At 37.8% G+C, this 14,367-nt stretch overlaps 1 protein-coding gene across 1 annotated transcript; it reads right to left on the bottom strand.

Moving 5' to 3' along the window:
* Positions 1 to 1,447: 1,447 nt before the first annotated feature.
* ap4b1 (adaptor related protein complex 4 subunit beta 1) lies at positions 1,448 to 13,913 on the bottom strand. Its single transcript, XM_059540737.1, has 11 exons — positions 13,791 to 13,913; positions 13,522 to 13,648; positions 12,538 to 12,762; positions 8,362 to 8,492; positions 7,022 to 7,169; positions 5,595 to 6,091; positions 4,618 to 4,701; positions 4,286 to 4,389; positions 3,655 to 3,862; positions 3,219 to 3,491; positions 1,448 to 2,342 (listed from the first exon to the last, which is right to left on the bottom strand). Exons 2-11 carry the CDS (start codon positions 13,632 to 13,634, stop codon positions 1,918 to 1,920), a joined length of 2,208 nt encoding a protein of 735 aa, XP_059396720.1. The 5' UTR covers positions 13,635 to 13,648; positions 13,791 to 13,913; the 3' UTR covers positions 1,448 to 1,917.
* Positions 13,914 to 14,367: the final 454 nt, after the last annotated feature.

Below are 14,367 nucleotides of genomic sequence, written 5' to 3'. Positions count from 1 at the left end.
GCTGTCGCGAGCGCTGCTGATAGCTTCAATGAAGAGCGGGCAAAGGTTGAATACAACCTGTCAGGTAGGTAGTTCAGTCATTTTACCATCGGGGAAATTAATGCAACGTGTATTAAAAGAGTTTCAAAATGATTTTGATCTCTTGGCTTCATATAGACTTTGTTTAGTAATATAATTACATCATGACAAGACATACCCATCTATCTAACAAACAAATAAATACATGTAAAACTTTATTATTTCAGTTGAAACACCTCTTTTGCATGCACTTAACTTTCACATTTTTGTAGGTACTCTCCATAGGTCTGTTTTTTTTTAATACTGTACAAAGTATATTTCCCATTGCTCTACAGCAACCTTACACCTAAACTTACCCCTCACAGGAAACTTTATGCATTTTTACTTTCTCAAAAAACAAAAAAACAAACAAACCTACAACAACAAAAAACTCATTCTGTATGATTTATAAGCTTCTGTACCCAGGGGCGCTGCACAAGATCCCGGGCCCTATGCACAAGCAGTCCTAATGCCCCCCCACCCCCTTGTAAATATATATTCCAGACTTTTCCAGGGCCCTCTCTTCTTTTGGGGCCCTGGTAATCAGTACTGGTTTTACCCCCAGTCCGACGGCCCTGTCTGTACCCATGGGGACTTCAATTTAGGTTTAGTCCTAATAAGTTGATTTGTATTCAGGTTTAAGTCCACACACACACACACACACACAACATCTCACTCTTCTGCTATTTACTTCTGGATTTTATACTGCGCTTTTGCTTTCCTTGTATCTTTGCTCTCCTATGCCTTCACACACACACACACACACACACACACACACACACACACACACACACACACACACATACATTGAACAGTCAATTCTTGAACTTCATTCTTGGAAGCATGAATCAAAAGACCTGGGTCTAGTTGCATGAACTTAGCCTCTATGTTAAGACCGTGTGTAACAGTTTTTCACATTTGATAAGACACTAATCCCCATTTTCTGAACCAAATTGTCAATCGCCTAAACCGGTTTCCTCTTTCTTCTGCCAAACCTTTAACTAGTTCAGGCAGATCAGACACTGTTCGCAGATCTCTAAACACGTTCTCACTCACTACAACACAACTCGCACCGTGACAAACTTCTGTGATGCAAGACCATGAACACAGGAGAGTAAGAGTTAAGCACAACTGCAACACGGCTGTCATCGTTTACACACAATAATATGTGAATGTGCAAAATACAAACCGGTTGTAAGTGCACAGATGGCATGGGTGGAGGAAGAGGAGGACGAGGAACTGTCACTTCAGATGATCTACACTTTTATGTAACCCAACAAAAAAAAAAATATATATATATATATACATATCACCAGATAACTTACTTATAAGACTAGTCTAAACCATGCAAGTGATACATATTTAATTTTGCTAATAGTCTTCTAAAATGCATATTACAATATATTATAAGTATATTCAAATTAATGTGAGGACACAAAAGGCACCTGTTTTGTATTACAGACCATATGTATTTACTATAAATAAACATTGCTTTATCTGCAAGACGTTGAAAAAGAAAATTATACAACTGGGTGCTAGAAAGAAGACAGCTGCTAGATCAGAGTAGCACAGATGTGTAATGCTTGACTGTAAGAAGCGCTCAGGATATCCAGTACAGTTCTGCTGGGGAATAGCAATCGTATGAACTTCCTGAAAGTTAAGCTTTGGTTTACTTCACCACGTGTGTTTGCTAAATTTGCGTGTGTAATGTGCATGCGTCTTCCAAATGTAACTGTCTGAACAGCATACTACTATTTTACTGGAAGGTTTTTATATTTAGAAAGACTGTTGGCTTAAATGTGTTGAAAATGCTCCAGCTTAGATACTGTAATAACTGTAAGTTGTCCTCAACTTCAGACACTATTCTAGATTAAGAGTCTGCAGCACACTGTTGAGGACTGAAACAAATCGTCTGATGGCATGCTGGTTTACGGGCTGCTGTTTGACAGAGAGCACCAGGCTTTCGTCAGTGCCAGGGGCCTGCGGGGCCCCCTGCAGCAGTTCGGCCAGGATCAGGGTCCCAGTGCTCCTGGTGTAAATGTGGGCCTTCCAGGGCACAGTGTCTCCGGGGGTGAAGGCCAGAGTCTGGATCTTCACCAGCTGTAAGGAAGCCTGTAACGTGTCCGGAGCCGTTCTGGGACGAGAGACACCCAGAGCTTGTCTGTGGAGAATCTCCAAGTCCAGCCACACTTTCTCAAAGCTCTCGGGGGACAGAGGAGCACCCAGAGATAGACTGATCTCCTCTTCTGTGTCATCTGGGCTGGAGAGGGTCACATCTTCACTTCCTGTTAGTCAGAGAAACACGGGTGAGGTGAGACCGTTACACCATGTTATATCAGTATTACATTTATGATGCAATTATTAATGTACAATACTGTAATATTGGCAATTACAACATTTATTTATATTATAAATATTGTATATTTAAATCAAAATTCAAATTATGTAAATGAAGAATATCATGATTATTATTATGAAATAAAATTGTTTTTTATTGAAAATTATAACCATTATAAAATTAAAGTAAACATTCACCAAAAGAAAATACAACAATAAAAGAACAATGTAACATTTATAGATTTTTGTTTAAAGCTGAGGTACAACAATATCTAATATAGTGAACTTATAAATAAAATACAAAATTATACAGACATTAATAAAGAAAAGCAGGTAGGATGAGACATATGATGTTATATTAGTATTTAATTTATTATAAAATTAAGTGTCTAATATTACAATTTAAATCACAATTAATTAAAAATTGTTATTGCCAGGATTATTATTAACTAAATATGTTATATATTACTACTGAATTTATACATTTATAAATTCAATTGATGTTATTGATGTAGTTTAATTTTATTTAAATAACAATTAACTAAAATAAAATAAAAATAATACAAGATCAAAAAGAAATAAAATAAAAAATTAAACTAAATACTCTAAAATTTTATAAAATATAAAGACATCTTAAAAAAATAAATAAATAATATATATATATATATATATATATATATATATATATATATATATATATATATATATATATAACACAAAACTAAATTACTAAAACCAATTACCAATTATAAACCAAACCTATATAGTATATCAATGATGCTAAAATAAAACGGTTTATAGTAAGAATTAAAAATCGGCTTTACCCGGCAACAGCTCCCCTTCTGCACTGTAGGATGGCTGGTCAGCGGCTGATATAGCATCAGTCTGAGGGCATGGATCACGTCCAGCCAGCGGGCCGAGGGTGTTGAAGGTAGAGGCCCACTCACTAATGGGCTCTTCCTGCCGTCCCGTGACAACACTCATGGACGGATCAGATTTGGGTCCGGTTACAACCTTCCTGGTCTCTTCAACTCCCCTCTGAAGAAGTCTGTAGCACAGCAGAGCCCGGTCACGCACACACACGTCGCTCTCTTCCTCTGCGGCGGACCAGAGAACATTGTAACTCTATTACAGACGCAAGAAGCTCTTGACTAAATGGGTCAAATGACAGGAAACCTCGGTGACTGTATCTCAGAATTAAAAATATGTGTGTGTGTACATATATACACAGATGCATGTCTGTAAACGTGCTCTACACACCGATACAGTAATGTAAAAGACGGCCCAACATGTCTTGAGTCTCAGCGGGGCGGCACAGGAACATCTTGACCGTGGCGGTCAGCAGCTCCATCTTCACGGTCGAGGACAGCTCAGTCTTCAGCCCGTCTATATAGCCCTCCATCACATAGGGGGCGCTACCCATCTGATCACCATGTGCTCCCAGGAGCCATAACAGAGCCTGCTTTCCCTGAGAAAAACAGGAAAAGGGTGTAACCTTCTCGTCTCTGTAATGGAAACGTTACCAAACCATTTCACATCAGGATGATCGGGAGGTCAGACATGCCTTGGCTCTCTCTTATACTGATGTGTGATAGGCTGCTCTGCGCTTTAGCTGTGTTGTCTTCTGTGAAGCTCATTTAAGGCATCTGTGCTCCAGAGAGAGATCTTTAGCCACTGCATACAGACTGTGAATCTGAGATGATCTGAAGGCCTGTAGTGCCAGACGTATTCCCTGATGGTGTCAAGAGTATGCTAAGATGCTTGCAATTATTTTTGTAGATAATTATAAATTGGCAGTTTAATGGGATTGTGAAGAAAAGGCATCAGAAAGTGGCAAACACAGCTTGCTAGTTGTAGATGGTGAAAATAAATAGCAGCTGAATCGTCTCACCTCACTATCTTGAGGACGGTCAACACAAGCCTCGACGGTCTGACACACAGCGGCTGTACTCTGAGGACAGAACCACACCAGATCCCTGAACGTCTGGATCACGGCTACACACACACACACACACACACACACACACACACACACACACACACACGAGGGGGAGTTGATTCGGTGAACTGATAATGGTCGTTAGCAAACAAAGCATTCATCCAGGCTGGAGAAGGTTTGTGAAAATCAAACAGTACCTCCTTTAGAAAAAAACTTTACACATTAACTAGAAGATATAAAAATCACAAGCACGCACACAGGTGTGGCTCAGATTTCTCTCATACCTGACGTGATGTGATCTTGTTTCAGTGCTAGCAGGCCGGTCAGGATATCAAGACACTTCTCACTGTATGTTCGTGCAATGCGACCTTAAAAAAGAAAAAAAGAAAAATACTTATAATAAATTTAGACATAACAGTAATAGTCATTTTAGCAGAAAGTTGCAATGATTAGTTAAGACCGTGATTTATATTACAGGACAAGTGATATAAAGTGCCATACTGCCTGCTTTGGAAGAGTTAACCTTCAAAATGCTGTTCATTCAGAACTGTATGTTTTTTTTAAGGTCTCAGGTCATTACAACGTTTACACACCCCTCTCCATGGATAGGGTACAGATTGCATCCCTTTACTTTTTTGAAAATAATAAAGGTTCAAATGCCATTTTAAATTTGTATGATAAATTATTATATCTTAGCATGAAGGAGCTAGTTTTTGTCAAATCTCTAAACTAACCTACTTAAATTGTAATTTAATTAAAAAAATAAAATTGTGTGTGGGGGTGTGGTATCTGAGTGGTCTCAACTGTATCTGACAATTAAAATTATTACAAAAACATTACAATCAATAATATATATATATATATATATATATATATATATATATATATATATATATATATATATATATATATATATATATATTATTGCTGTTGAATTTAAATGTAATCAAATGATTAAAACGTAGAAAAACTGTCAAAAAATATTATTTGTTTTCACAAAAAAGGAACATTGAACTCTTGTGTGAAACAGAGTTACTTTATGATTTTTTTTTTTTTATAAAAAAATAAAAATAAAAAGCCTAAATTTAAACTCTGTTCCCCATTCTGGTATTAATTATTTATTTTTTCATTAATGCACCCTAACTGTGCAAAATGCTTAAAGCAGCCAGTTTGACATTTGCTCCTCAAAATAAAGTTTCTGTGTTTTCCTATTTAATCAGACGTCTGAGAGGAACAAACAGCGTCTCATGAGATGTGGTACCTATAGCAGCGATGGCTGCCTGGGCCGGTTCAGGAGACACGTCAGTGCAGTAGCTTCTCAGCTCCTCCAAAACCAAAGAAACATTTTCATCATTCACCAGCTCCACCAGGATCTCCATCTTGCGAAACTTAATGTAACTTGGTTCAGAGTATCCACAAAAGAAGCGTTTGTAATGCGTGGCGAAAAGGCCCGGCTGACTCCGCATGACCTGCTGTACGTGACAGAGGCCAGCGAAGCGAAGCTCGCGTGATGCAGCGCCGCAGGTGGCCAGCAGGGGCGCACTCGTGCGCAGGAGGGCGTCGGCCTGCACAGCGCGGTGGGCGGAGGCTAAATGAAGGAAGAGGCGGAGCGTGGAAACTGCAACATGTGCGTGAGAGCTTTGGAGGAAGGAGTCTAGTAGGCTGAGGATGTCGAACAACTCGTCGTCGCTACGAGGATGATAACGTAGCAGGAAGGTGAGGACTTCACTCTGAGCCCAGCTGTCAAGGTCCTTCATTCTGAAGGAGAAAACACAAGTCGGTCATTAGACAATCTGTTAAAAAGGTCAAAGACAATACATGATGCTTTCGAAAGCCTTTGAAAAACTTTTGTCCTGCAAAAATGCAACTTTGAAATAGTTAACTAATTGATTTGTTGATCAATCGGAAATGGAAATAAAAAATATTCAATGAAAAACATTTTTTACTAAAACTAAAAAAGTTGTATAATAAAAATAAGTTTAAGCTGAAGTACTATAATTAAAACTAAAACAGATAATTAAAGCTAAATAGCAATTCCCACAACAAAATAACTAAAATCTAAACTAAGATTAAAATGAAAACTGGAAATATAAAAACAGGAGCTCATTGAAAATTGATGAATAATATATTATATTTATTGTGGCCAGCCTAAGGCACTCCTATGTAATAATCATGCTGTCTGATCAGCATCTTGATATGCCACACCTTTGAGGTGGCAAAGGAGAAGTGCTCACTAACACAGATTTAGACAGATTTGTGAACAATATTTGAGAGAAACAGGCCTTTTGTGTACATAGAAAAAAGTCGTACATCTTTGTTCAGCTCAAAGTTTTGCATTTATAATTTTGTTCAGTGCAATAGTATAGAAACATACAAATGCTGTTTCAGTATTGAGATATTATTATAGTTTGTAATTAATATTCTGAATCAGTTTTTAGATTTGAATGTTACATTAAATGTTTTTATTCCAATTTTACTTTCAGTTATTTTAGTAAATCAATTCAACTAAATATAAATAAGAAATGTTGCCTTGGCAACTAGCTGAAATTAAGTTTGTTTCACTAACCGATAAAGAAGCATGAATAAACGTATTTAAGGAGTAAGGAAAATATAAATTTTTTACTTGACAAAGTAATTAAACTAAAAATCTTCTTGAAATATATATATATATATATATATATATTTCACCTGTTGAGAAGGTGATGAGCAATGGGTTTGTTAATAACCACACCACCCTCATCTTTGAGAATTTCCTCCAAGGCACGAAGACAGTTCACTACAACCACAGGGTCTGGATCCCTCAGAAGAGCATACAGCTCATTCACTATACTGCCATCTAAAAGACACAAATCCAGAACATTTATTTACATGTATTCATTCGGCAGACAGAAACTAACAGGAATAGTTAAAATTTGCTGAAAATGTAGCATTACATCACTGCCTCATCAATGGATGCTCTGCAGTGAATGGGTGCCGTCAGAATGAGAGTCCAAACAGCTGATAAAAACATCACAATAATCCACAAGTAATCCACACCACTCCAGACCATCAGTTAATGACTTGTGAGGTGAAAAGCTGCTTGTTCTTAAGAAAGAAATCCATCATTAAGATGTTGTTTCTGGCTAAAACACGAGACCTCTAGTCATAATACTGTTTCCTCCAATGAAAAAGTTATCTTGTCTTAATCAGGAGAGGAATCTGCACAGATCAAGCTGTAAAACAGCTCTAAACAAATATGTGAGTGGAGTTTGATGTGAGAAGACAACAGGGTATGGACTTTTTTTTACAGGAGGAAGTGTTATTATGGATTGTGATCTTATATTTCAATCAGAAGCAATGGTTTGAAGTTAAAAATGTCTTGATGGATTTGGAGCGGTGTGGATTATTGTGATGTTTTTATTAGCTGTGTGGACACATTCTGATGGCACCCATTCACTGCAGAGGATTCATTGGCGAGACACTGATGCAATGCTACATTTCTCCAAATCTGATGAAGAAACTAACTCATCTACATCTTGGATGGCATGAGAGCGAGTAACATTATGCTAATTTTCATTTTGGGTGAACAGAACTGTGATTCAGACATTCTACATTCGTTATATAAAAACATTAACTGGACCCTCACAGAAAGACAATTCAAAGCCCCTGCGCCAAAAATACACTGTGCATTTAGGAAAGACAGGAAATACTACTGAATTGTTCTGCTGTTTAGAAGCATCTTGATAAACATTTCCTGTTTTTGCCCCGCTTTTGTTGAAAAGTAGCTGATTTCGACACAAAATGCAATCCAACGGGTTGTCTACAAGTATGTGATATGTTCTGTTGAAAATATGTTCTTTTCAGTTAAGAATCCTTGACATGCTGTCAGTCATCACAGTCACCAGAAACATTCCTTTAAAAGGGAACGGTCTTGACCCAAAATGATGAATCTCTCTGCTTATGTCTTTTCATGCACATGTATTAAAATAAGCAGGGAATATTCATCACATTATCCTTACAATTTAGATACACAGAATATTTGACTCTACCGATCTCTGCGTTGGGCTGCAGACTGTGCATTTTGGCACAACCAAGCACAGCGACTCTCCTTACGTAACTGGCCTTGTCCTGCAAACCGGCAACAATGGGCTGCTCTATGTACTCTGTCATCCCCGGCATCCTGAAAAACAAGCAAATAAAGGGAAGGGTGTCATTCAGGACAGGTAGACACGGTAGCTTAGTATTTACTGAAGAAATATTCCACTGTAGACTGTTTTACCGTGATTTTCAAACAGTTAAATGGTGTGAAGAACATGTAGGAGAGCTGCTCATGAAAAAATATCGACCATGATTCCAGAGTGTTCTGATTGGTTGCCAGGAACGTTGTTAGAAAATTACTAGTCTGTTGTTGCTAGGTGACTGCTAGGGTGTTGCTAGGCTGTTGCTTTGCTTTGAATGGTATCCGAGTTGTTGCTAAGTGATTCCTAAGATGACTGCTAGGGTTGCTAGGGTGTTTTGTTTTGAATGGTATCCGAGTTGTTGCTATTTTTATTCTGCTTGATGAATAAAAATGAATATGAATAATTCTAAATGAACTCCATTACAGGAAAAGACAATAAAGAATAGTTTACATATAGCGTGTCGATTCAGCGTGGTAAGACTCTCGCTCTCTCTCTCTTTTGCATGTGTGAGAAACTGAAAAGATCGCTTGATGGAGAGAGAACTCTGAAGCTCAGATGCTGAAATTAATGCAAGCGTCATGCGCTTCAGTCTATGTAGTAAACAAACCCGCACGTCTCTGCCATTCATTAATTCACACAGAGACACACAGAACACGGATTCATATTTCAGGCAACATTTGCGGCTTAACATTTACAGATACTGGTCCATATGGAGATTTGATTTGATTAATTTATGCTAACTTTGACAAATTCTATGACTGTCCATATTAAAATGTAAGTTTCATTTTCATGACAGGATTTTGAGATTCCGTCCTCATTTTCTGCTTCGCGGAAATCATAACGCTGAACCGGGTTTGAACGGGACCTCGGTACTACCGGTACTTAAAGAAACCTGGTACCGTCACATTTAAATTTTTTTAGTACCGACTTGGTACCGAAGTACCGGGTCTTTTGACAACACTAGTTGCTAGGGTGTTTTGTTTTGAATGGTATCCGAGTTGTTGCTAAGTGATTCCTAAGATGACTGCTAGGGTTGCTAGGGTGTTTTGTTTTGAATGGTATCCGAGTTGTTGCTAAGTGATTCATAAGATGACTGCTAGGGTTGCTAGGGTGTTGTTTTGTTTTGAATGGTATCCGACTTGTTGCTAAGTGATTCTGAAGATGACTGCTAGGGTTGCTAGGGTGTTGCTTTGTTTTGAATGGTATCCGAGTTGTTGCTAAGTGATTCCTAAGATGACTGCCAGGGTTGCTAGGGTGTTTTGTTGTGAATGGTATCCGAGTTGTTGCTAAGCGATTCCTAAGATGACTTCTAGGGTTGCTAGGGTGTTGTTTTGTTTTGAATGGTATCCGAGTTGTTGGTAAGTGATTCCTAAGATGACTGCTAGGGTTGCTAGGGTGTTGCTTTGTTTTGAATGGTATCCGAGTTGTTATAAATAAAAATGATATTCGAATTTCGCTATATTTTTGCTTGCCATAAAAAAAAATATATATATAAAAATCCACAATAAAACCTAATTCGGTCACTTTCTGTGATTATCCATGGCATATTTGAAGATGTAAGCAAAAAATAATTAAAGAATGAATAAGAACTGCGGCCTTCTACAGTACTTCAAATATGCCGTGGAGAATCACAGAAAGTGACCGAATTCAAGAACATTGTTGCAGTATCTCTCAAGCGACGAATAAACACCGGTAACTTGGAGAATGCAGTGAAAACTCCTCTTCTCGCGTCTGCCCTAGACCCTCGGCACCAACATCTCAGGTTCCTCGACGAAAACATGAGAGAAGTAAGAAAAAGAAACTTTTTTTGAACATCAGAACATTTTCCTTGATGCGAGTGGTGCGTCACCAACGATGAAGAGGATGCAAGGCCCACTCATCGGAGAAGGCTGAGCCAGTTCTCCAGCGATGATTACAGATAGTCCAGCCGAGATGAGTGGGAACAGTTCTTGCTGGAGCCATGTATTCCACCAGATGAGGATCCCATTCAGTGGTGAAATGAAAACACGAAGCACTATACAAAACTTATTCACTTAGCACACCGTTATTTGTGAGTCCCGCCAACGTCTGTGCCGTTAGAGCACGTTTTCTCCGCAGCCGGTCTTATAAACAGACTAAGGAGCCGAGTTTCCCCCAATCATGTTTACATGCCCGTATTTCTTAACAAGAACATGTAAAACAATAGGAAAAAAAAGCAAAAAAGATTTGCTGACAGTTTAAAAGTTTAAAGGTTAAGTGTAGGCTACGTTCTACAATAGCTTAATTGCTGCAGGTTGCTTTATTTTAGTTTTTTATTTATTCACTTTTTTTTTTTGCTTTTAATCTGTACTTTTGTTTGTTTGCACGCATTGTTAAAGGTTTTCAGCTACAAAACACGATGTGTAATGTTCAAGCTTATTGTGTGTAAGCTTGTTCAAAAATGACGGAAACAATAAATGTTGCTGAAAAATAACGTCTGTCTCATTAAACTTAATTTAAATAAACAAATATTCGATTATTCGTTTTTTGTGAGCTCAAATATTCGAATGTGATTGTTGCGGAAATCGCCCATCCCTAGTTGCAAGGTTGTTGCTTGTTAGGATGTTCTGGGGCATGGCTTGGCTATTGTAGTGTTCTGGATGGATGTTAATGGGTTGCTAGGTGACTGCTAGGGTGTCTTGGATGGTTGCTAGAGTGTTGCTAGGCTGCTGTTGATGTTGTGTTCTGAGTAGGGCTGCAACAAACTATTATTTTGATAATCCATTCATCTAACGATTATTGGGTCAATTAATCAACTAGTCATCGATTATTTTGCTGATTAATCAGTAGAAATGTATTGATTATCCCGCTTTTGCATTTAGTTAAAATATTGAGTTATACATATTCTAATAAATAAAAGGTAATCACTGCAGCTTTTATTATGTAAACGCAGATCAGCACCCTCTGATTTGGCTGGGTTTGCTCTGAAGCGCTGTATCTCTGCTTCTCCTGAATATCATGGGGAGGGTTGAATTACAGTCTCGCGCTACAGCGCCACACTGGTCAAACCCCATTATTGCAGGCTCTAAATTAGATCATATGACATTAAACGACTACTCGACAACAAAAATTTGTCGACCATTTTTTATTGTCGACGTTGTCGATAACGTCAACTAATCATTTCAGCCCTAGTTCTGAATGATTGCTAGGTGGTCTTGTGTGGTTGCCATGACATTACTTGTAAGGGTGTTGCTAAGATATTGTTGCAGTATTCTGGCATTTTGCTAGTTTATTGCTAAATGATCGCTAAAGTGTCCTGGGAGGTTGCTAGGGTGTTGAGTGTAGCAGAGCCCAAATGTTGCCGTGTTTATTGTGGGGGGAATGTTGTCGCCATGTTATGGGTGGTTGTTAGGGGTTTTCTACAGTGTCTTGAATGGTTGTCAGGCTCTTGTTTTAGAATTCTGAATGGTTGCAGGGAGTTGCTTAGTTATTTTCTAAAGTGTCCTGGGAGGTTGCCGAGCAGTTGCTTGTTAGTGGGTTGCTAGGCTGATTGTTGTGGTGTTCTGAGACATTGTTTGGGTGTTGATATTGTGTTCTGAATGGTTGTTAGGGTGTCTAAGTGATTGCTAAGATCCCTTGGTGGTTGTTGGTGGTCTTGTGTGGTTGCTAGGGCATTACTTTTTAGGATGTTGCTAAGATGTTGTTGCCGTGTCCTGGGAGGTTGCTAGGTTATTGCTAAGTGATCACTAAGGTGTCCTGGTTGCTTGTGTAACAAAGCCAACTGTTGCAGAGTTTGTTGCTGGGGCACTGTTTGAAAGTTGTCGGGTGGTTGTTAGGGGGTTGCTAGGCTGATTGCTGTGGTGTTCTGGGACATTGTTTGGCTGTTATTACTGTGGTTGCTAAATGGTTTCTTGGGTGTTTAAGGGATTGCTAGGGTGGTTTTTAGGGGGTTGCTAGGTTGTTGTTGTATAATTGTGAAAGGTTGCAAAGGTGTTGTTAAGTGATTGCTAAAGGGGGGTAAGGAGGTTGTCAGGATTATAGTTTGAGTGCAGACAGAAGAAAATAAATGATTTCAAATCTACAAACCTGAAGTTGCACATGTTCCTCAGGGCCAGGCCTCGCACCATGGGATTGGGATCAGCGCAGTCCTTACGCAGCGTGTTGATGGCCAGCAGCGCCAGGTCAGGCTTGTCACTGGCGTAGGTGCACATGTACAGATAAACCAGCTTCTTCTGAACAATGTCCACTGTGGCACTGGCTTTCACCATGTCCATAAATAAAGAGGAGACATCCAGACCCTGTGTCATGAACCTACAAAGAAACAAACAACAGTCTCAGAAATCACTTTATGTCTTATTTGTCAACATTTAGTTCTGTCTAACTAACAAAAAGAGTTAAGGTGGACAGTACAATGAATAAAGACTGGAATGTTTTTCTGTTTCTCGTAGACTCTACAGTTGTTGCTTCCTAAGGCTTAGAATATATGGCTGCTTCATGATACTTTTTATGGTCAAAGATTTTTAACCAATGAATTCCCATGACTTTTCCATGAACCTGTCATGTGCAATTACCGGATAACATTTAATGGATAAGAAATAATTCAGATTTCATTTGCTAATAAATCATTCAAACTGATTTGTGAACTAGTTCAATTGATTAATTCAGTGTCAGCTCAAAGGAACAATTTGTTCACACCACTATTTCTTGCAATCAATTTATATTCTACTACAAGCGATATCTAGCTGATGCATTATTTATAATATGTATTGATTTAAAATGATTGAATCATTTCCTATTTTAAAAACCTACACTATTTTAAAGTGCTGATATTTCCAGGCTTTCTGTGATTGTTTGGTGCTTTTTGTCCTTTTGGTACTTGGCAAAATGTCATTGTATTTCATTCATTTTCACTGTATGGAAAAGAGCAGTTTTAACATTCTGCTAAATATCTGTTTCACAGGATACTATGAAGGTGAGCTGATGATCATTTTAATTTATGGCTTAGCTATTCATTTGTACTTTTAATAATTGTCTCTTTCAGTAAATTAAAATAAAAAATAAAACCCTGACCTGATGACTTTGGTGATGTAGTTTTTGTACCGGAGACGGTCTGCTTGGACATGTGGATTGGACAGGGCTCTCTTAAGCTCTTTCACCGTCTCCTCCGAGCCAAAATAAGGCATTGTGCTTCAGGAGCCTGCAACCAAAGCAGAGGAACACAGTGTGAATAAACTCAACTCAAGTTTACACTGAAAACAAGACGAATCTTCATTTCTAGAAGTACAAAATGTATTTCCTGCACACACAAAGGGCAAGTAAGACATACGTGTGTAACATACCTCCTGTATCAGTTTATAAACAGCAAATCAACATTCAACACTCATCTAAAATAGAACTGCAGTAAGAACTGTATATTAGAAGAATCCATCAGGGCGCATTTATGTCAATCAGGAAGCGTGAAGCCTGGATCAAAAATCAAATATTTACTTCCGGTCAAAACATGTTCTAACATTTTTAAATAAAAGGTATTTTTAATAAGTTTAAACTTTTTAAGCTGTATCTATAAGCTATAAACTATAGTCACTTTTTTAATTTAGACATTTTTAAATAATGTAATTTACGTTGTACTCAACAGTCCTTTTCTACAATTATATTTTTTTCTTGATGAATAATTAATGTTAAATAATAAGCTAAAGCAAATATATTCGTTCACTTGAAGTTATTATTATTATTATTATTATTATTACTATTATTATTTATTTGTAGTTTATACATATTTATATATATATATATATATATATATGCATTTAGCAGACGCTTTATCCATATATGCGTTCACTTGAAGCTTCATTACCAAGCAATATTACATACTTGGCAATAAAGCTCTTTCTGACTCTTGAGTCTCTGTTTTGTAAT

The sequence above is a fragment of the Carassius carassius genome, chromosome 46 (assembly GCF_963082965.1).
Source record: "Carassius carassius chromosome 46, fCarCar2.1, whole genome shotgun sequence".
Taxonomy (NCBI): domain Eukaryota; kingdom Metazoa; phylum Chordata; class Actinopteri; order Cypriniformes; family Cyprinidae; genus Carassius; species Carassius carassius.
This window is presented reverse-complemented; position numbering and strand designations above follow the sequence as displayed.